The 23,215-nt window shown below is 32.6% G+C and overlaps 1 protein-coding gene and 1 long non-coding RNA gene across 4 annotated transcripts; one reads left to right on the forward strand and one right to left on the reverse strand.

The window, feature by feature from the left end:
* Positions 1-6,091: 6,091 nt before the first annotated feature.
* LOC143055574 (uncharacterized) lies at positions 6,092-7,307 on the reverse strand. The gene is made up of 2 exons (XR_012972092.1): positions 7,163-7,307; positions 6,092-6,243 (listed from the first exon to the last, which is right to left on the reverse strand). It is a non-coding gene; the product is annotated as an uncharacterized LOC143055574 (long non-coding RNA).
* Positions 7,308-14,322: 7,015 nt separating this feature from the next.
* Positions 14,323-22,602, forward strand: LOC143054327 (uncharacterized). 3 transcript variants are annotated; one of them, XM_076227305.1, is made up of 4 exons: positions 14,323-14,476; positions 16,697-16,912; positions 20,695-21,393; positions 22,464-22,602. In XM_076227305.1, exons 1-3 carry the CDS (start codon positions 14,417-14,419, stop codon positions 21,379-21,381), a joined length of 963 nt encoding a protein of 320 aa, XP_076083420.1. In that variant the 5' UTR covers positions 14,323-14,416; the 3' UTR covers positions 21,382-21,393; positions 22,464-22,602. The 3 variants fall into 3 exon arrangements, with proteins under 3 accessions (XP_076083420.1, XP_076083419.1, XP_076083421.1); XM_076227304.1 differs by lacking the exon at positions 22,464-22,602 and having other exon boundaries at positions 20,695-21,709; XM_076227306.1 differs by lacking the exons at positions 14,323-14,476; positions 22,464-22,602 and adding an exon at positions 14,736-14,886 and having other exon boundaries at positions 20,695-21,709.
* Positions 22,603-23,215: the final 613 nt, after the last annotated feature.

Below are 23,215 nucleotides of genomic sequence, written 5' to 3' on the forward strand. Positions count from 1 at the left end.
TCTAATACAATCTTTATATATACAGAGTCAATGATTTGGTTGAATTTTAGGGACATTGAAAGACCAGGGGGGTCTCAACCTCATTTAAGCGGTCTCGGGTAGGTTTTCGCTATATATTTTGAATATCCAACTGGCACTTTGGGCGCTCCGTAAACATAGAAGACAGGAAGTGTACCCAAAGTCCTTTTAGTCACGTTTGTATCTACCTATTGACTAAATGTCTGTTAAATATTAGAAAGATTGAGAGATCAGGGGGCTCTCACCATCACCCTGTGCCCTTTGTCCTAAAATTTGGACATTTTTTGACTGAAAAGTGACAATCTTAGCCCTCCGTAGATATTGAAGATGACGTTTTTCTGGAAACTCCATCTAATACAATCTTTATATATACAGAGTCAATGATTTGGTTGAATTTTAGGGACATTGAAAGACCAGGGGGGTCTCAACCTCATTTAAGCGGTCTCGGGTAGGTTTTCGCTATATATTTTGAATATCCAACTGGCACTTTGGGCGCTCCGTAAACATAGAAGACAGGAAGTGTACCCAAAGTCCTTTTAGTCACGTTTGTATCTACCTATTGACTAAATGTCTGTTAAATATTAGAAAGATTGAGAGATCAGGGGGCTCTCACCATCACCCTGTGCCCTTTGTCCTAAAATTTGGACATTTTTTGACTGAAATTTTTTTTTTTGGCTTTCCATATATATTTCTATTTATAGTTAAAAATATTTCTAGAGTTATTGGTTTTTCTTTTTGTCGTAAGAAACATTATACACAAAAGTACATCTTTGAAGTCGTTTTTATGACAAAACTCTATATTACATACAGACAAATAAGTCGCACGGAAAAGGGTTTATATTCGAGGACAACGAGAAATTGCGACAGCTTGAAAAGGTCATTTAATGATTCCTACGTATCTTCTCAGTCCTTTTGACTATGAAAATCGTGCTTTTTATAATTTCAAGTATTTAATTTCTTATGATTTTTCACTAAATTTTGAATATCAAACTGGCTGCTAGCAGCCGGTTGGATATTGAATATCGAATAACGAATAACGAACCGGCTGCTAACTTCACATACATCCCGGCTGGCCACGTTATTACCGGTGACCTCAGCATTGTCAATAACAGTTCAAAATGTGTTATCGAAAGGTCCAAATTATCGTGAGCCTAAATCCATCAATTGGAAATACAACTTCAAACTTTTGATGGATTCAGTCGAAGATTATGCCAGGCAATGGGGCTAAGCGTGAGAAGGTAACGTAGACACTCTTTCCGAATAAATTAAGGCTGTGAAGTCATTGATACAAATCAGAAATTGAATGGGTATATCAATGCCCATGCTACATCAATCTTTAAAGACCCAAATGTTGCAAAACACTTATCCTACTTCCATGACAAGTATGTTGTTGTCCCCGCAGATAAAGCCCCAAACAACATCGATTGTGTGTGTAAAACTCATTACATTAACTGCTTGATAAACGAATGAGGTATAGACAATTCACTTGGAAACTCAACATTTACCATCACGACATTTACCAAAGAGGAAATACTGGATAATCATAGGTCTGTTCTATGTTCCTTTAGAATTTCAACCAAAGATAAAGAACTGGATCTTCCACCATAGTATTGGATACCAAAACTACATAAGTTTCCTTACAAACAACGGTATATTGCTGGGTCTTCCAAGTGCTCCACGAAACCTCTTTCTTGATGATTAACATCTATTTTATCAGCAATCAAAGCCGGGTTTCAAAGTTATTGTGAAACTGCCTATTCTAAAGGTTGCGTGAACAATCAGATGTGGATACTAAAAAATTACAAAGATCTTTTAGAGTACATACAATCTAACTCTCTTTCATCTGGCAATAGTATTAAAACATTTGACTTTTCTACACTTTACACAAGTATTCTACATTCCAAACTAAAAGACAAATTGAAAGAGTTCGTATCGCTTTGTTTCATAAAAAAGAATGGCCAACGTAGATACAAGTATCTTGTCTTCGGGAGGGATAAATCTTACTTTGTAAAGGACCACTCTGATTCAAATAACAAATTCTATAAAACTGACATTATCATGATGCTAAATATCTTGATTGACAACATATTTGTTACTTTCGGAGGACGTATTTTTTCAACAGACTGTCGGTATTCCAAAGAGAACCAATTGTGCCCCTCCTATTGCCGACCTGTTTCTTTATTCTAATGAAGCTGACTTAATACAGGAACTTCTTATTAAGAAAGATAAGAAGTTAACAACTTTACTTTCCACTATAGATGATGTTCTTTCACTAAATAATTCAAAATTTGGTGACTATGTTGAACGCATCTATCCCATCGAACTAAAGATAAAGGATACAACATATACAGTTAAGTCGGCCTCATATCTTGACTTACATCTAGAAATTGACAATGAGGGTCGGTTGAAAACAAAACTTTACGACAAAAGAGATGATTTCAGCTTCACAATTGTGAACTTTCCATTTCAAAGTAGCACATTTCTGGAGCACCTGCATACGGGGTATATATCTCCCAATTGATACGATATACCCGTGCTTGTATTTCCTATCATGATTTTCTTGATAGAAGGTTGCTCCTCACAAGGAAGATATTAAACCAAGAGTTCCAAATGATGAAGATGAAATTATCCCTTCGTAAATTTTTTCGGACGCCATCACGAGTTGGTTGATCGTTATGGAATGGCCGTTTTACGGATGATATCGGATATGTTCCTTACGTCGTAACCACAATCCCCTTCCCTTTCATGAATGTGACCTACATAAATTAGACTTATTAGAATTAGAATTATTTACCGGATTTTTCATAATATGAGCAACACGACGGGTGCCACATGTGGAGAGGATCTTTTTACCCTAACGGAGCACCTGAGATCACCCCTTGTTTTTGGTAAGGTTCGTGATGCTTATTCTTTAGTTTTCTATGTTATGACCTGTGTACGTCTATTGTTTGTCTGTTTGTCTTTTTCATTTTAAGCCAAGGCGTTGTCAGTTTATTTTTCTACTTCTAGTTTGACTCTCCCTCTGGTATCTTTCGTCCCTTTTTTAAGCTTCCCGTTAAAGATAAAGCTATCAAGATCCAGGAAAGGGCAGTGTTCAGTGTTCAGTGTTTAGTATTAGCTTATTTATTTTTAGTTTAGCAGAACTTTTTTCATTAAGTTGCAACTTTATTTAAAACATAAAACTTAACATAAGTTAAAGATTCAATTCTGATCAATGGTCAATGTTTATTAAATTAAAAGTAAATAAACAATCACACGTGAATGTACACGTGGATAAGCAATTTAGTCACGTGTATTAGATAACAGGACTAAATACATATATTCATAACTTGATAGTTATACAAGACATCATTTGGCTCTCTTATACAACAGGATAGGCTAGGTCATTAAATCATTAATTCTGACATGATCTATTTACACGAAGAAAATATCAAATGTCATACGTCCAATCTTTTCTAGAGATTTTCAAATATTCAATAATAAGTCAATTGAATTCCGTACTTTTGACATTGACCATGATGAACAAACTTGAGCTCTACAAAATGCTTTACTGTAAATTCAGAAACTACTGCGTGCATTTATCATTGCTATTTAAATAAGAAAAAACTCATAAGAGGTTAAACAAAATTCTCATTTAAGGGCAGTCACTCCTATGAAGAATGATAGTCTACTTTATCCGCAAAATATGACTTGCTTGTGAATCTCGCCGTGCTGATCAAAATTGTACTTGAAAGTTTCTATTTTACTTCTTTAATTTATCGTATAAGGCAAAATCAAAATAAAAACTTGGGGTTATCAAGAGCCTGAGTCGCTCACCTGACTCTACTTTGGTTTGGAAATCAAGTTAAATAGTTCAAATTCATGACAGATACCTAAATAATGATTGAGGTCAAATTTGGATTAATATTGGCCCCGTAATCTAATAAAAAAAAAAATCTGGCCATCTTGAACAGTAAATCGGCGTCAAAGGAGCAACACTCCATCAGCCCCTAATAAGGAACATTTTCGCCATGTGTCGTTTCATACTATTCAGTGTTTCTTTTCTTTTTCATTTATATGTTGTTCTTATATTACTATTGTCTGTATTTGGATCACGCCTCTATTGTGCTCTTTCCAATAAAAATTGAATTGAATTGAATTGATTATATCCCTTAGGGTTCATGTTAAACTAAGTCTCCCGCTGGCGGCCATATTGGATGATTGATCGGCTTCAAAGTAACAACACTTGGTCAATACCTCATAACTTTAAGGCACATTTATTCCATCTTGTGGTTTTCTAAAGACTAAAAGGAGACATTTATATGTACTTCCCATAGAGACCCATGTTAAAATAAGTCCTCCGCTGGCTGCCATCGTGGATGTAGGATCGGCTTCAAAGAAACAACAGTTGGTCAGCACCTCATTAGAAATGAAAAAAAAGTTAACGACGACGACGAGATGAGAATATGATAGCTAGAAAATTTACAAATCGTCATTGAAGATCCAGGACTTAAGGAAGGAGTAAATACACGATCAAATCACTCGAAAAAAACACGATACCCGCCGGACACTATATACCTACTGTGATTTACATTTATTTTTCACACACGTAGTTTCCGTTATCACCTTTGTCATATCAAGAATATAGCAAAGTTCAAAATAGTACAATACAAATAGAGTATTTTACAGTGCATAATTCGAAAAGAGCAAAAAAAAATAAAAAATCTAGGGCTGAGAAAATGTTATTGTGTTAATGTTTTTTCTTGATTTACTGTATACAAAAGTTAATCACAAAATAACTCGACTCCGAGGAAAATTCAAAAAGGAAAGTTCCTAGCCAAATGGCAAAATTAAAAGCTGAAATACATCAAACGAATTCACAACAACTGTCATATTCCTGACTTAGTAAAGGCATTTTCTTATGTAAAAAAATATGGATTAAACCTGGTTTTATAGCTAGCTGAAACGTTCACTTGTATGTCAGTCGCATACAATTCCATTATATTGACAACGATGTGTGAAAAAATATATAAAAAAATTACCATGGCACAATAACACAATGACGGGATATATAAGTACAGATCCACGTCACATGTAACAAAAAAAAACAACACAAAAGGCATAAAGACAAAGCATATTAGCAAAAATGAGAGACAAGAATACAAAAATTATCATAGAACAATAATATAATGACGGGATGTATATATGAGTACAGAGCCACGTCAAATGGATACATCAACAGACTAATCAGTAAAAACAATATTCATAAAGACAAATAAAAGAATAATATAACAACGTCAATTAACAGTTTATTATTCCGAATCGCATCAATATTTATAAGTTAAACTTGAGCATCAACATGTGTATGCAAGGCCGTAACTACCCTTGAGGCAAGTGAGGCAATTGCCTCACTAAAATTTCGACACTGATTATTTTTTTTATACATATATATAAATATAATAGTCATTCACTGAAAATCTAAATTAGTCAATTTGACCAATTTAATTAGTCATTTTGACTGTCCTCTAGATGACAATGCACTTTAATCATTTTGACTATGCTCTTAGTCGTTTGACTAGATGGTTAGTCACATTTGACTAAGTAGGGTGGTCATTATGACTATGTCAGGAAGTCAAAATGACTATATGTCATACTCGTTATGACGAATTGGATTGTTCAATTGACTATGCACATTTGTCAGTTTGACAATTGAATGCAGTCCATATGACTGATTGAAATAGTCGGAAGTGACCATGTTGGTTAATCAACACGATTACTGTGAATAGTCACGACTGTTAGACTGTTATTTTAATTTGTGTTGTGTTTTTTGTTCTACCATTTAATTTGTGTGCGTTTCATTCCGTTTCGTTCTGTTATGGTTCATTTCTTCTGTTATTATACTTTTTGTTGTTTCTCTTCCATAGGACTGACAAATACATCTGGAATATAATATCATTAAAAATACCACAGCAGCAATACTAACAAAGACAATAGTATAGGACCACAAAGTGCTCAATGTTCAAAACTTTCCTATATCTTAAGTTTCCATGTGTAACCATTACTCAGTGACATATATTAAAGTCTAAAAATCAAATAAAGAAAATAAATTTATTATAAACTCATTGTTAATTTGAAGTGTTTATTTCAGATATTTTGTCGGTATCAACTCTGCATGTGTCAGTGTGGTATTCTCTATGGTAAAAAATCTCTCAGCTGTGTTCATACAAATAGCAATGTCTTCATTTGCTGAAAAATATAATTGTATCATTTTAGAAGCTAAAATATAACAATAAACAAGTATATCAGTCATGTTAAAAGTTTAAAAAAAAAACCAAATTTTAAAATCTTTGATATAGTGATTTAATCACTCATCTTATACCATTAATTTTAAATGTAAGCACCGGGATCTCGACAGCCACCCATCCTATATCACAACATTGTAACATTGTACATCTTATACCACAACATTGTAATGTAAGCACCGGGATCTTGCCCCATCTTATACCACAACATTGTAATGTAAGCACCGGGATCTTGCCCCATCTTATACCACAACATTGTAATGTAAGCACCGGGATCTTGCCAGCCACCCATCTTATACCACAACATTGTGATATAAGCACCGGGATCTTGCCAGCCACCCATCTTATACCACAACATTGTAATGTAAGCACCGGAATCTTGCCAGCCACCCATCTTATACCACAACATTGTGATATAAGCACCGGGATCTTGACAGCCACCCATCTTATAACACAACATTGTAATATAAGCACCAGGATCTTGACAGCCACCCATCTTATAACACACCATTGTAATGTAAGCACCAGGATCTTGACAGCCACCCATCCTATATCACAGCATTGTAATGTAAGCACCAGGATCTTGACAGCCACCCAGAGTTTTTAATTCATTGTTGTGAATATCGATTGCAGTGTTTATTTTTAACAGTTTTTGCTCAGGTGAAAAAAAAAGATATCGCTAAATACTCTTTTCAATCGACAATACGTTGTATGTGTATCAAAATTGATATCCCGTATACATATCCCCCCTTTTTTATTGGCGTTACGTAAACATGTACCGATATTACTTTCATTTATACACTTCTTTTTCTTAAATTCAATTTTTGTAAGTTAGAATTAAAACAAATATACATCATACTTACTTTAAACAATTGGTTTATTTGACAAAATAACAGTTTCCGTGCCGTCTGGTTTGTTTACATCTACACAATCTATGGAACAAAGGGAACGCGAAAGAGTGCGCGTGAAAACCGATACTCTACACCACGTGGTGCTGTGACCACTAACATAGTCAATTGACCACGCAGATAGTCATAATGACTTGGTGGGTAGTCATATATGCTTTCGACTACCTTTCGGCTGATATTTGACTAACTGAATAGTCATCGTGACTAATTTAGATTTTCAGTGTTTGTTGTTCTGTCTCAACCGTAATTTCTATAACTTGTCATCATTCCTTTTTAACTATTCTTCCTGGATATAACTCAGCATCTCAACGGGTGATGTTTCTCGATTACATTAACCTAGTAACGATAATCATCATGGATCTTTACTTAAAAACAGGCTCTTGCAGAAAAAGGAAAAGCGACACTGAAGGTAAAGAAGGAATAATTCAAGTAAACTAGTTTTTTTGGGAACAGAGTTTGAGTATTGCATATAACTTCATTATGATAGGTAGACTGACAAATCAAGTACTGGTCTTCGGAAGGGGGCAGTCCTGTCTACGTAATCATTTCACGAACTTTAATTTTTCTCTTTACAGATAAATAAAATATTAATAATATGAAACATGACTGCATGCATGGATTAGCTTTTATCCATGTTTCTTTAACCTTAAAAATGGAAAGAATATTCCATATTCCAATTTGATATTAATGAGGAATGGCAGAACCTTTAACACCGGATTTTGTCTTTACTTATTCGGGACTACGGAATTTCGTTTCTTTATATTCGGGGTTTCGGAATCGGACACCTCCAACCCCTAACCCAAAAATTTATAGATTCTGTAACTAAAATACCACCAACTATTTTCAGAAATAATTTGAAATTACGAAACTACATGTAAACGTCAAAAACTCAATTCCAATTCCCCTGTACCCATATCATATATACTTACTCTATAGATAGAATCATATACATGTATCTTATCTCATTCTATCCCTAGTTTGTCTACTCTTTGTCAGCGTAAAAGCGAGTTTAATATTTTGTAACTGCGACTGTATGATGGTGCTTACAGGAAAGCTTAATTCCCTTTTGCAAACAAAACTGTTTCTACCGATGCTGCTACCGAATTGCTGATGGAGAAGGAATTGGAAGAAGACATTGATCATTGTGTTGATGATAATGTGCTACCTTTAGAAACACAGACTGCCCCGAAACGACTGAAAACTTGGAAAAGAGCATGCATGAGTGGCGAGAGATTGTGCGGTCTTGCCATGCTCCATGTTCATCGCGATAAGGATATCAGTAGACCAAATTATGATTCTGAAACGATTTGACTGAACCGGCCTTAGACAAATTGGCAAACTCTATTGAATCGATATTTGTTTTATGTTCTCGCAGCAGACTCAAATCAGTGATATTTGGATGATTATCTTACATATAAATTTAAATAAAGTTGTTAAAAATTTGGTGTGAGTAGTTAAAAGTCTTAAAATATGAAAAAATTATATAAAAAGTGTCCAAATTCAAAACATTATCAAACTCTCTAAAAATGCCTAAAATGCAGGATTTTCCACCATTCATTTCATACCCTCCAAAAAAAAATTTCGCCTCGCTTCGCTCGGCTCAAGTATTTTGCCTCACTAAAATAAGATGCCTAGTTACGGCCTTGGTATGAAAAACATAAGAAAACGTGGAAACGAAATAAATTAGTTAAATAAAAATTCAAATTTTTGGCAAAAATACGTTCAATGTCGACCCTTCCAACGTAAGTGTTTCTTTGTCAATTGCTGTAAAAATAAATTAAAACTACAAAAACAAACAATAGATGCTGCTATTATCTTTTCAACCTCGCATTCCGAATAACTTTTTTAACGAAATTTAGAAAAGCAATCTGATAATTAAAAAAAATATATCTGCCAAATGACACAAACACAGTTTACGTGTACATGAATCTGATTCTAAATACGAATTCAGAATACGACTCGAAAACATTCCAACTGGAATAAATAATATTTTTAAACTTTTGTCCATTTTCCTTGTTATATTGTATTTAATTATATTAATGGGTTCAATGGTCGCTTGAACAAGGTAATAGGTCTACATGATGTAATGCATGGTTTGAAACATGTATTGCGCCGTAGAATTTACAAACCTTTCAATACGGTCAAGGCTGCATCATGTCACACTACGTCTCGGAGATAATACTATTTTGATCAATCAAAATATAAACTTCCAAGCTACTTGGTTTTGTCAGTTTTATCATTAGAAGAAAACTGAACAACTTTTTTGCTGTAAAGAGTTCTTGATAATCAACATCCAAGCTTCTTTGTTCTGTCTATTTTCTTTTTAGAATTACTACTTTTAAACCATTTCCTATAACAAAAATACTCAGTTTATGTAGGAATAGGACAACCTCCCCCTTTTTTTGGCACTTTAACTTTATTTTTCGTAAGTAAATATTATACAACAACTGTCTTTTGATGATGTGTATTTACGTAAATATGTGGTTCTATTTACTTTTGGAGAGAAAAAAAATGATATTCACTGAGGCCATATTTTAACTTTCATGTACTAACTTGATCTGTTAATTTCTTGTCAATACGATATTTTAATAGCGGTAGTTTATAAATTTTATAGAAAATATTATAGACGGTAAAAATTTAATGTTTTTTTTTTTGTAAAATCGTACTAAAAAAGACCATGAAAAAGTGTAAAGTAATTAAAGTAAACCAATATTTATAAAAATATTTAAAAAAGGGCCAAACAAAATTAATAAAGAAACAAAACAAGGGATTGCAATTTGCTTTTATAGTTTTTACATTTCATCATGATCGCTGTCCTTTGCTTGCGGTTAAACATTGCGTCGTTGGTGGTCGTGCAACATGTCAATATTTATATTTTCCTTTTTTATTGTTATGTTTATATCATGTATATTTCTGTTCTTTTAAAAATTTGTGTCCAAACTTTACAAACCTCTCTGTATTTCTAACCGTACGTGTTTCCATTTTTAGTAGAAAGTTTTGCATCGTTGTTGACATCGGGAAAGGGTGCTATCAGACACAACCGTGTTTCAGTGTCGTCAAAGATACTTTTGAGAGGACCTCTCAAAGTGACCGTTCCCAAGTCGCTCGTTGTTAGAAACATGCGTTTAAAATGCGCACTGTTAAAGGCCCGAGCCACCTTACACTTACATTTTACGTTTTCGAATAATTGTGATGTTCAGTGACATTTTAGAAGAATGGTCAGACTTCATTGTTTTATCAGAAACAAATAACATAGCTATAACAAACTGAAAAGTGCGCCGTATCGATTGTACCTTTTTTCTCCAGTTCATTCTGATTTATTTTTTTTTTTTGGGGGGGGGGGGGTCGCATAACATTATTGCATCAATCATAAATCATATATTAAATCATATTCATAAACTGTAATAATACTTTTTATATTTTATAATTTTTACCTACTAATAAGAAAACGAGCGGAACCAACCCGCTAATAAAAAAAGATATAAAAAAAATAATATTTTAATTTGTGACCAAATTCACTTAACTGCCTCTCAGTTCGCAATAAAGATGTTTCCGTTTCAAATTTAATTACAAATGTACTCATTAATTGTATGAAAATACAAAAGTTATATGTTTTCCTGCATAAATGAGAAATCTATTGCGTCGAAGAAATTCTTTTCACCGACATACTTATGCTTAACCTTTCAAGGTTAGTAACAGCACCTCGCCATTGCAAAATTAATTTTATACCAATTGATCAATAATTGCGTCAACATAAACAAATCTCAAGGCTGCACACAAACATCTGAAAAATATATGATATCATTGATATTTAATAATTTTGTATTGATATATCTCTAAAGGGCGTCCTATTACCATACCGAGTTCAATGACCATATATGTTTTAATGTACTCAACACACCTGTACATGTAAATCCTGCTAATACATTCTTGAAGGTTGAGAATGCGGCATCTCTGCTTATTTATATATATGCTATCGCTTGCTTGCGAACGTACACAACCTTGATAATATCTCGTACCAACAATGCAACATGTGTCTATGTCCATAGGTACTTGCATCGTGACAGGACAATTATTTATTTTTTTTGCCCTCCCCCTTTTTCCAAAATCTTTTATTTTTTTGTTTTCAATTATTTTCGCATTTTCCTGCACTATAAAAACATAAAAATACAAATAACTATAAATTTTTTCTATTTAGTATCAGTTCCAAGTTCACTGATTGTAATATAAAGAGCGCGAAAATTATTAAAATTAAAGGGGGGGGGTAGATTTTGGTAAAAAGGTGAAGGGCAAAAAGCGTTCCTGTCCCCAAGTACCTATACCTTTTACTGAATAGCTCTCTTTGTATTGTGTATCTGCGATATATATACGATGCTCAATCAGTGTAATTATGATTTTTAATAATACCATATTTGTTAATAATTTCTTCTTATCGTTTGAAAATATTTGGGTTTTTTTAATTCATTTTAAGTAAGGGAACGGGAAAAGGGGTCACTAACAATGCATAGACGAATATCAATAATAAAATTTCTATAAAGTAAAACAGAAGCTATATCATTGTGAAAGTATTACGTCACTGTATTAAAAATTCTAAACAAAAATTTCTGTCACAATCAAACAAGACATTACTTTATCACTTTACACCATATTCTTAGTTTGCAGTTATATTTTAATTTTAAGGATGTTCGCTACTCAGTTTCAAAATGACAATCTTTTTAAAAGACTGTTATAAATTGATAGTAAAAAAACTAAGGATCTAAAAATGCAGAAACAAATTAAGGGTACATGTGCTTTTGTTTTAGATATAACATGGAAGTAATATTACTTCCATGAATATAGCCATGTAAAATTTGCCGCGACTTTTCTATTTTAAAAATTTATATGAAAAAATAACAAAGATTTTATAAGATTTTCAAAGCAATCAAATATGCCTTTTAAAATGATTTGAAATAAAATTATGAAAAGAAAAGTAGGGGTTAACTTCGAGGACAAAATTATGTAATTGCAATACATTGATAAAACCAGAGGATATCCTTAAGTAAGAATATATATCCTGTTTTTTTTTCTTTTTACATAATATGCATGGTTATTTAAAATAATGTTCTTTTTCTATTATAAGCAGTGTCGAGGGAGAAAAGGGGTTTGGAAAGCTATAAAAGGTGAACGAAGAAATATGAATACTTTTGGACGAATTTGTGACAAAAGAATATATTATTTTTTAGTATCAAAGGGATTAATGCTTTATAGCAATCCGATTGATTGGATTTTATACTTATAAGGATTTTATACTTATAAAATATCTATTTATAGATATGGTGTTACGTAATAACAGTAGTCACGTCTTCCTGTTAATAACTGTTACCTTGTAAACTCTGTCATGCTTGCACTTAATCTCGTGTGACTCTCGTCACGCTTGCACTTCATCTCATGTCGGTCTAATTCAACGCAGGTTCGTATTAATATGATATCGTCCAGAATATGCATGTAATATTTGCTACTGGACTTTAAACAGCCATCCATCCGTACATGATTGAATGTAAAATTTGTTAGATTTGTCACGGCAACATTGTGAAAAGTCAAAACCATCACGAGGTCAATTCATGATCTGGCCCGATTTTCGTAAGCTTTTATGTTAACATGCGGTGATTTAGACGGGGTGCACCCATCTTAATTAATTTTAAAAAGAAAAATTTACGGACAATTTTTCATCGAAATATATGGTCCGCTATCTCCTAATTTAAAGAATCGCCCCATTCCCCTTAAAATCAAATACTGGATCTATGTCTGGTATTTTTAAAGCGGAACTACACAAGAATTCATATTAACAAAGATTTTACAATGCAAAAAATACTAATCAGATCAAAACAGAGTAAATCTGGGATATCACTTTTTTCTTCTGCGACTTACTCTAGATTTGAAATTATATCAGATAAGTTTTTAAAGTAAAGCAATTTGAAAAAAATGTCACTAAACACAATCTTTTCTCGCTTAGGATCGGCACATTCATACTGTGACAGTTAAAAGAGAGTTTTAGAGAATTTAACCTGAACAGTATCAAAAAAGATTGAGCGGAGTAGGATATGCATGAGAAAGAAGCAATAAGGACCAGAGTTAATAATAAATCATTGTATTTATTAAAGAATGAATTGCATCAAAAGCATAAAAGAGTATAGATCTTTAAAAGTTGCAATGTACGGTATCCGAAGGTTGAGTTGTACTGACGTCCTAAACTGAGAAAAACATATGTTTCTGGTTTATTTACGTTGCCGATAGACCCGCAACAACTTTGTTGAAAGAGGCGGCCTTTTCGTATTATTAAAATTAAAAAGCATTTTTTGAACATTGCGCAAAACCTTTCCGTTGTTTATGAAAAAAAATGGAAGAAAGAAAATTTCATTTGAAAGCGGAAAAACTTTTCATCGCGCACGTTTGATTTTCAATGGAATAACTTTGGTTGCGGCTCAATTTTTCGCGTTAAAGCGGCGCCAAAAAACCGTGTGGCGTGTGGCACATTAGAGTCGACAACAAACAAACAGCGCCACACATTTTTGCACAGAACATTTGAACAATGGGGGGGGGGGGGGGGGGGGCTTGATTTTTTTTTCCCGTTAGGGCAAACAATATGTTTCGACTGTTTATCATAGAAATTGAACAAACTGCGAATTTTTTCAGTCAAGCCCTCCGGGTTTTTTTTAACCATAATGTGCCCCTTTTTCACGGCCACCCTCACATGAACATTCAGAAAAGATAAATGGTTGGTTTGTTAGTGAATAAATGTGACAAATTCCTTTTGGTGGAACACTAACTCTGAGAACGCAAAATAAAGGCAGGTTATTTTTTATTGAAAACTTATTTTTCTTTTTTTTATATAATATCTGATATATAATATAAACAGATTATAAATAGCAAACTTTTTATTAACCTCGCCCTTTTGATGTGACGAAATTTTTCCACTGAATTATATTGCGCAAAGTTTGTAACCTTCAATTATTCTAATGACCATAACCTTCAATTATTCTAATGACCATGACCATACCCTGAACTTTTCGAGAAACAGAAATTTCTAGAGAAATGGTTATAAATAGAATAATGACGCAGTAACTTTTAACCAATCGGAAATGTACTTTATATTTACTGCCTACATCAAAACAATCATCTTATGTAAACAAACTTGATCACGTTAGTCGCTTTAAAAATATTTTCAGTTTTATGTGTGATTTAATATCTGTAAAGGGTCGAGATAAATTTTCAGGAAAGTGCGTATTGAATGTGAGTATATATGTCCTTTCCAATACATAATTTGTATTTTTTTAACCTTACAAAATTCTTCTAGTTCTACTTTCTCCAATATTACGCAATCACAACATTGCCATACGTCAAGGTAATTCGATAATTAACTTTTGGTTTTGATTGACATTTTTGTTAATTGTTTATTTATAATACAAGTTATGATATTTTTAAGGGCGGTCGTTTACCTAGCTGTACGGTGTGAAAATCTTTTTGCGCAGATTCTTTCAGATAAATATGGGGTCAATGAACTGGTTCGAACTCGAGATTTTTCCAGTGTCTCTAAATTTAGATCAACCAATCAGATTGTTTGTTTTTGTTTTGATCTATATATATTTCACAATCACATGTTCGATGTATACACATGCTGATTAACAATGCCAAGCGAAAAGGTAAATATATTATTTTTAATATTTTGAAATGGTCATTCAATAACGTATCTGATATATGATTTATATATATACTAGGGGCAATTTCTTTGTCCGAGGAACTGATAGCACATTAATCAAATGTCTAAATAATTCATAAAAAAAGATAATCAAAATTAAAAAAATCTTTTTTGACGAATTTTTAGCAAAAACAAATGAAATTTTCTTACCGCATACAATATACCCAATTTTAATTTCTGTTTCAAATTAAATTTCCTAGCTGCAAAAATACCACCAAGGTGCATTGTTTAAAAACGTGCAGCAACTTATTGGGATGGTTTTAGCCGGATTGATCCGCTGTTTGACGGCTTTGAGTTAACACTCTTCGTGAATATTTTAAAACTTTTTTTCACTTTCAACACATTCTAAACCCCATCCCTGAACTTGTTTATCATATTGAAGTCTTCATTAAGCAGTCTTTAGAACTGGCCTCAGGGGGTCATGCACAGAGGCGGATTTAGGAGGGGGGCCAGGGGACCCCCCCCTTTTTTTGGGAAAAAATTTGGATGCTTATATAGGGAATCATTGAAGCGTGACTGGAGCGGACCCCCTCTTAGGTCAGTCAGTGGGCCCCCACTTATGTAAATTTCTGGATCCGCCACTGATGCAGACCCATGTCAGACAAGCTCATGATTGTGTTTTATACATCAATTTATAATTTTAACTCTTAAAATATGTTATATTATATTGTATTGTATTTCATTGTATTGCATTGTATTTGGAATGTATAATTGTTTGTTTATATTACTTGACCCTTGTGGGTGTAATTTTGCAATACAGATATTATTATTTAAAATGTGCCCTTACATTTTAATTCTGATACGTTAATAAAATAATAGAATTTGAATTTACTGTCCCTTTATTCTTATATTTTCACACAGGCCCTTACAATTTACTTTACTTTTCATTTTTTTTTTGGTTTTGCACTTTTTTTTCAAATAATCATTCTTTAATATTTAAAACTATTTGGACTAGTGGATACATTCAAAAGTAAAACACCAAAAAAAGATTTTTACGTAAATTTATAACAGCGTTGTACCCGTGATGTCTAAGCATCTGTGTTATGTATACTTGGTACCATAGCCAATCGCGAAATTGTATTGATGTGGAAATTGATATTCATTATGACAGTGTATGGATTTGGGAAATATTTAGTGTAAAAGGTGAAAACATTTCTGTCAGATCTTTCTTAAAATATTTTCTAAAGAAGCATGACAATTTGCATAAATTTATTTTCTTATGTGTTCGATTCATTTCTGTACCAGATTTTTCCGCTTCAGTCTGAAATATACAATAAGAGTAAACACTTAATACATGTACTATATATATTAAATTAATGTTTTGGCCGTTAGACTAACATAAATACTGCTTAGTTAAGATCTTACGGCCTTAGTTAAAAGCATGACACGAAACATACTTTCAGTAAGAAAAAAACATTCCCAAAACAATGTACATGACACGGATTCTTGATTATAGGACTTTAAATTTTATTTTAGGACAACCTAAGTTTAAAATTTAGAAAACTTATTATGCAATATTTTGCATCACAATCTAAAGTACCAGTCGCTTGTTTATTTTAAGATAACTCATTGTTTGATCGTAAATAAACCATCATTTCAGCAGTGATCTGAATGAAACCCTAGTTATTTTAATTACTTTCGAAAATCAGAACATAGCAGGTATGATAAGTATACATTTTCTTCAATTAGAAAAAAAATGTTCTGCTATTTAAAATAAAAAATACATATTTATTGATTTAGAAAAATTATTGTAGGAAAACCATAACATGACCATAGATAGATCGCCAAGGAGATCCAGCAAACGTCCCGGCAGACGAACTGCCAAGGTCGATGTAAAGGTCAAGTTAGAACGCAGTAGGCAGAGTGCAAGGGAATGCAGAGCGAGAAAGAAGTTACGATACCAGTATTTGGAGGACTTGGTTACCAGTAAGGAAAAGGCAATCTTTAAGTTGAGGGATGAACTTGCATTGGTAAGTTATATTTATTTATTTATTTCAAATGCGTTAAAGGTCAAATAGCGATGATCCATTAAGAGAACCGTTTAACTTGAAAGGAGGGGGATGTTATTTCAGGAGTATATTTTTTTTCAAATATTCCGAATCCAGATTTTCCACATACCTTAATTACAGCGACTTCTAAGAACTATTAAATTTTGAAACAAAACAATTGAGTGAAAGCATCGAAAAACTATTAAAAAAAAATTGCAGACAAAAATACCATATCCCCCTTTTTTTATGAAACTTGGTTGCTCCCTGAATAATTTACTTGATAACTGAGTTAGAAATGAAAAGTAGGAAAAAATCTTTCAAAACTACATTCTAGTCTCGACTAAACCATATATCCGGAATCGAAATAATGTGATGATCCATTTTCCGTTGTTCGTGTTGCGACGTGGGAGTTTGCATTTCGATTGAATAATAAAATTTTCACGGTATGTTAAGAAAATTATGATGACTCATTGTACGTTTATATGTTCTACATATATCTGAACTTGTTATGTAACGTCTGCATATTTATAGGTGATTTCTTGGTACATATGAACTTGTGTAAATTTATATATTGGTTGATCTAGACTGTGCGTTTTATTCTGGTTAATTGAATTCTTGATATTTGACTGGTTTCTTCTGGTTATTCTAATTCTTGTCATTCGACTTTTTTTTCTAATTATTCAAATTTGTGGCATGGTGTAAGACTTCTTTTTCTGATTATCCAATATTTTGATATAGACAGTTATGATAAAGTTTATTTATAAAAAAAAAAAAGCGAAATCCTATATTTAAAAAAAAATGATTTATCCTATAGTAAATGGAAAAATAGAATAAAAAAATATGGGGTCACCTTTCATCTAAGATCTGCATTCGAAAGAAGCATGCATTTTTGTAAAGGTACTTTTTTTCTGTTAAACTAATAGGAGAAAAAAAGTAATATCGAAATAAAATATGAATTTTCCGTATTTTACAAATAGATTACAAACTAAGCTTTTAGCGGTTTACATATATTTATATGCAATGTAGTATTGAATAATTTTGTTAAATCTTCATGTAACATTTGAAACGTTGACAGAAGATTGAAGAAATATCATCTGAAGAAAAATATGACTTGCCATAGACACGTGTTTCTCTATATATCTATGGGAAGGTCGATTATCCCTATTTAACAGAATATTAGTATATGGATAGTCGACCTCACCATGGATGGCGGATCAAGAACTTTTTATGAAAAGGGGGGCACTGACTAATCTAAGCGGGGCCTTCCAGTCATGTTTTAGTGATTCTCTATATAATCAATCCAAATTTTCTAACAAAATAGGGCACCCCCTGGATCCGTACATACTCAGAGATAAAAACACGTATTACTATAGTCGACCTCCCTATGGATAGAAACAAGTGCCTGTGAGAACCAAAAGGACTTAATTTTTAGCAGTCAACGTGTCATATTAACACTGACAGAAGCAAGGGAAATCAAAAGTTACGATTTTTGTATTATTATCTTTTTAATCAAATTAATTACATGGGATTGTATATAACAATACATTTTCTAAATCTTTCGGTGAAGGTGAAGATAACAAATTCAGTTCCACGTTGAATACCCATTTTTATACGACCGCAAAAGTTTTAATTTTTCGTCGTATATTGCTATCACGTTGGCGTCGTCGTCTGCGTCGTCGTCGTCTTCGTCGTCCGAATACTTTTAGTTTTCGCACTCTAACTTTAGTAAAAGTGAATAGAAATCTTTGAAATTTAAACACAAGGTTTATGACCACAAAATGAAGGTGGGATTGCTTTTAAGAGTTGAGGTCTGAACAGTTTAGGAATTAGGGGCCAAAAAGGGGCCCAAGTAAGCATTATTCTTGGTTTTCGCACCATAACTTTAGTACAAGTAAATAGAAATCTATGAAATTTAAACACAAAGTTTATGACCACTAAAGGAAGGTTGGGTTTGATTTTGGGAGTTTTGGTCCCAACAGTTTAGGAATAAGGGGCCCAAAGGGTCCATTTCATCAAAAATTGAATAATTGGGGTTCTTTGATATGCCGAATCTAACTGTGTATGTAGATTCTTAATTTTTGGTCCCGTTTTCATATTGATCTACATTAAGGTTCAAAGGGTCCAAAATTAAACTTAGTTTGATTTTGACAAAAATTGAATCCTTGGGGTTCTTTGATATGCTGAATCTAAAAATGTACTTAGATTTTTGATTATTGGCCCAGTTTTCAAGTTGGTCCCAATCGGGGTCCAAAATTAAACTTTGTTTGTTTTCATCAAAAATTGAATAATTGGGGTTCGTTGATATGCCAAATCTAACTGTGTATGTAGATTCTTAATTTTTAGTCCTTTTTTTCAAATTGGTCAACATTAAAGTCCAAAGGGTCCAAAATTAAACTAAGTTTGATTTTAACAAAAATTGAATTCTTGGGCTTTTTGATATGCTGAATCTAAACATGTACTTATATTTTTGATTATGGGCCCAGTTTTCAAGTTGGTTCAAATCCGGATCCAAAATTATTATATTAAGTATTGTGCAATAGCAAGAAATTTTCAATTGCACAGTATTCAGCAATAACAAGAAATCTTCAATTGCACAGTATTGTGCAATAGCAAGAAATTTTCAATTGCACAGTATTGCGCAATAGCAAGAAATATCTAATTGCACAATATTGTGCAATAGCAAGAAATTTTCAATTGATTGGAGTTATCTTTCTTTGTCCAGAATAGTAGTTGAATCAACTTAAATCATTGTTTTATACAATATACAATGTATATTCACTTTTACTACCAACTGATAAATTAAAACAATCTTTACCATTCAGTGATAACAAGCACCTTTTGTTACATTTTAATATTTTATGATGTATTTAAATGAGTAGTTATTGTTGCAAACTCCATTAGAAATTTGAATTGAGATCAGTTTTGGAAAAAGGAAAAGGGGGATGTGAAAAAAAAGGGGGGGTTAATTTTTTCTCATTTCAGATTTCATAAATAAAAAGAAAATTTCTTCAAACATTTTTTTGAGAGGATTAATATTCAACAGCATAGTGAATTGCTCAAAAGGCAAAAAAAATATTTTAAGTTCATTAGACCACATTCATTCTGTGTCCGAAACCTATGCTGTGTCAACTATTTAATTACAATCCAAATTTAGAGCTGAATCCAACTTGAATGTTGTGTCCATACTTGCCCCAACCGTTCAGGGTTCAACCACTGCGGTCGTATAAAGCTGCGCCCTGCGGAGCATCTGGTTTTCAAATGAACTCGAGGGGGATGCAGGATTTTTTTTAATGGGAGCATAATTCACGAAAATTAAAGATATGGCGAGGATCAAATCCGCGAGGTGGATATAGAGCGGAGCCACGGTCGAGTTGAAATATAGAGCAGAGACAAGAGGCAGAGCGAGGCGAGAAAAATGTTTGACGATTTTATCCAAAAATTTTATATATATCGTGAAAAACATTTTTTTTCTGTGGTTAAATGGTGGATGAAAGTCCCCTACGACCAGTACTTATCTGGTTCTTGCCTTTGATTGCCTCGAAGAACACAAAATGACACCAATGAAAACATCGGGCGCCTTTGATTTCTTTGATTGATGGTTTTTGGGTTAAGGTCCAGTAGCAAATATTTTTGCATGTGAAGGGAATTAACGTCCAGTAGCAAATACTTCATGCAAATGAAGGACGATATTTCCTTATGAAAAAATTAAAAGTTAAGGTTCACATATAAAAGTTGAATAACTGTTTTACTTTATTTAAAAATAGTTTTACAAGTGGTGCAAAGAAATAGACAACGGCATTCTGCCAACAGGTCTTATACCAAGCCTTGCGTCAGACAATAAAATACCTGATGCAAACCAAAGATTAGAGACAACCCCAGCGCTTGGACAGTTAACAGGATCATCTGTGTTGAAGCAACCAATGAAAACTTTCGTTTCAAATTTCAAAGGATCGTCTGCTCTTGGACTGCACAGCAATAATCTAGCTACGAGTTTTAATAACGTATACAATACTCGAAGATCATCGAAACAAAAGGCAAGTAATTTTGAAATCCAAAAGGTTATTAGTTCTAGTCGAAATTCAAATCAAAGCCACAGTGGATTACATACTATGAATGTAGATAAAGAAGAACATTCAAGATATTGCCAAGCGGGATTAGATTTGTCGCATCCAAGGGACACCATTTCTAGTTTGCAGACGTACGGACCTCAAACGGATTTACTTTCTGAAAACTGGTTTAGTGCACTTACATTACCTTCAACCAGTTTTTCTTTTGGAAATTTGCCAAATGTGGATTTAATACAAAGCTTTGATTCTCTCAGGAAAATAGAAGACGCAGAAGTAACGAATTCAGGGCTGAATGACTATCCTTATGGTCATGCGCAGAGTGTGTTTGTTGGGGGTGAGCAGAGAACTGACGCATCCATCATGGAGAACGCTTATCAGCTATAACTTTTGACATAAGTAAATTTTGATAAGTTTGATGAAAGTAAAAAAAACTGTCTCGTATAAAACTTGCTGTTGATATTTTATTAAAGGGAAGGACAGCATTAGATTTTATTTAAACTATCTGTAATTTTAATTTGTCACAAACTTAATTATTGTTTAAAATTTACATGGCTTAACGTGCAATAAACATTTGAATTTGAACTTATAATTACTATAAGTATACTTGTTCTATAGTTATACATATTTCTTGAATGATTTGAAATAATGCATGTAAATCACAATTGAATTAAAAATTGAAATGTTGAAATAAAAATCTATTTTATTTAGAAAATTGTTTATTTTTACACCTACTAATATATATTCGTTTATTTGATCAGTGACCATTCCCAAAAAAAAATTGGGGTGGCCTCACTTGATATACATGTTACATGTATAAATAACTACATCTTTCAAGTTTGATCGCTGCCTTTGACCATTCTTTAGATCCTATCCATTCAATATCATGTAATATGTATTGATGACATATTTTACCTAGATATTCAAATTGCAATATAATGAGTATCCAATTTACCATACTTGTAAAGAAAACTTTTTTATCGAACATTTTAGAATTTTGTTTTCACATTACGTTCTTTACAGTGATTATTTGTCAATATCTTGTAAGTAAACTTTTTTTATCAAAAATTTTAGAATTTTGTCTTCACATTACTTTGTTTACAGTGACACTTCGTGAATATATTTTGTTATGTATTACTGCACGGCCAGTTTCGTGAGTTATGGAGACACTTAAAAAAATAAAATTAGAATCTCAAAAAAATTTCTATAAGATGCGGATCCAGGATAATGATAAATGTATGTTTGTTTATTTTTTTTGGAAGCAGATTGTAGTGTATGGCATCTTCAAAACACAGTTTAATTCATTGGTACCTATATGTTAACTGGGGAAAAAACACAATAACTAATTGTTTTACATTTTTTACAGGAAATTTTAAAACTAAAGGTGTTTTTTTTTCTACAGGCGTCACAAGTGGAACCTCGTACTATAAAAATGCTGTGATTACATAATTTCCTCTTCTTTTTTTCAGCACAGAAAAATTTGTGCCGAAGTTGATTCTGGGACAATATCGGAGATTATGTTTGAAAAATTGCAAGCGATAGTCGAAGATGACGAGCAGACGGACACATTTGATACTTGTTTGAAAACGGACATTAAAACCGAGCCTATGGATTATTAATCATATTTTATTATCAATGAAATGAATATTGACTGGGAAGCTCTGGTCTAAACTGGTTTCAATACAGCGAGTTCAGTATCCAGTACTTAAATATATGAATATTCATCAGCAGTACTGAAACATATGAATATTCATCAGTACTGAAACATATGAATATTCATCAGTACTGAAACATATGAATATTCATCAGTACTAAACTATATGAATATTTATAACCAGTACTATTATATATGAATATTTATCAGAGAAAAAAACACTACAAATAGTTATGCTTTGACCAGTTGAACTTTTAGACTTTGTGATACATGTATGCAATACGTGACCTACATGATGAAAAATTCTTTTTTTTCTTCGATCTTAATCTTTTATTCGACAATCACAGCATTTGTTTTCGAATTCATGGAAACAAATTTACATGACATTGTTATGTAAATATGTCTTTCAAAATGTACATCACTGTATACACGTCTTGTTATGTAAAATATATTATAACATATAATATTCATGATATTTTTTATCAAACACGTGATAAATAGATTATGAAACACTAAGGATTGAGCATTTGCCAAACTGTTGGAATGAATTTAGAAAAAGGAGAAGAA

Source organism: Mytilus galloprovincialis, chromosome 12 (genome assembly GCF_965363235.1).
Source record: "Mytilus galloprovincialis chromosome 12, xbMytGall1.hap1.1, whole genome shotgun sequence".
Taxonomy (NCBI): domain Eukaryota; kingdom Metazoa; phylum Mollusca; class Bivalvia; order Mytilida; family Mytilidae; genus Mytilus; species Mytilus galloprovincialis.

Excerpts from the sequence above, each read along its gene's own strand:
- LOC143054327 (XM_076227305.1), top strand. The coding sequence starts at position 14,417 with ATGTGTGATTTAATATCTGTAAAGGGTCGAGATAAATTTTCAGGAAAG. Across the intron at positions 14,477-16,696 it reads CAGGAAAGTGCGTATTGAAT|GAAAACCATAACATGACCAT; the intron begins GTGAGTATATAT and ends AAATTATTGTAG. Across the intron at positions 16,913-20,694 it reads TGAGGGATGAACTTGCATTG|TTTTACAAGTGGTGCAAAGA; the intron begins GTAAGTTATATT and ends ATTTAAAAATAG.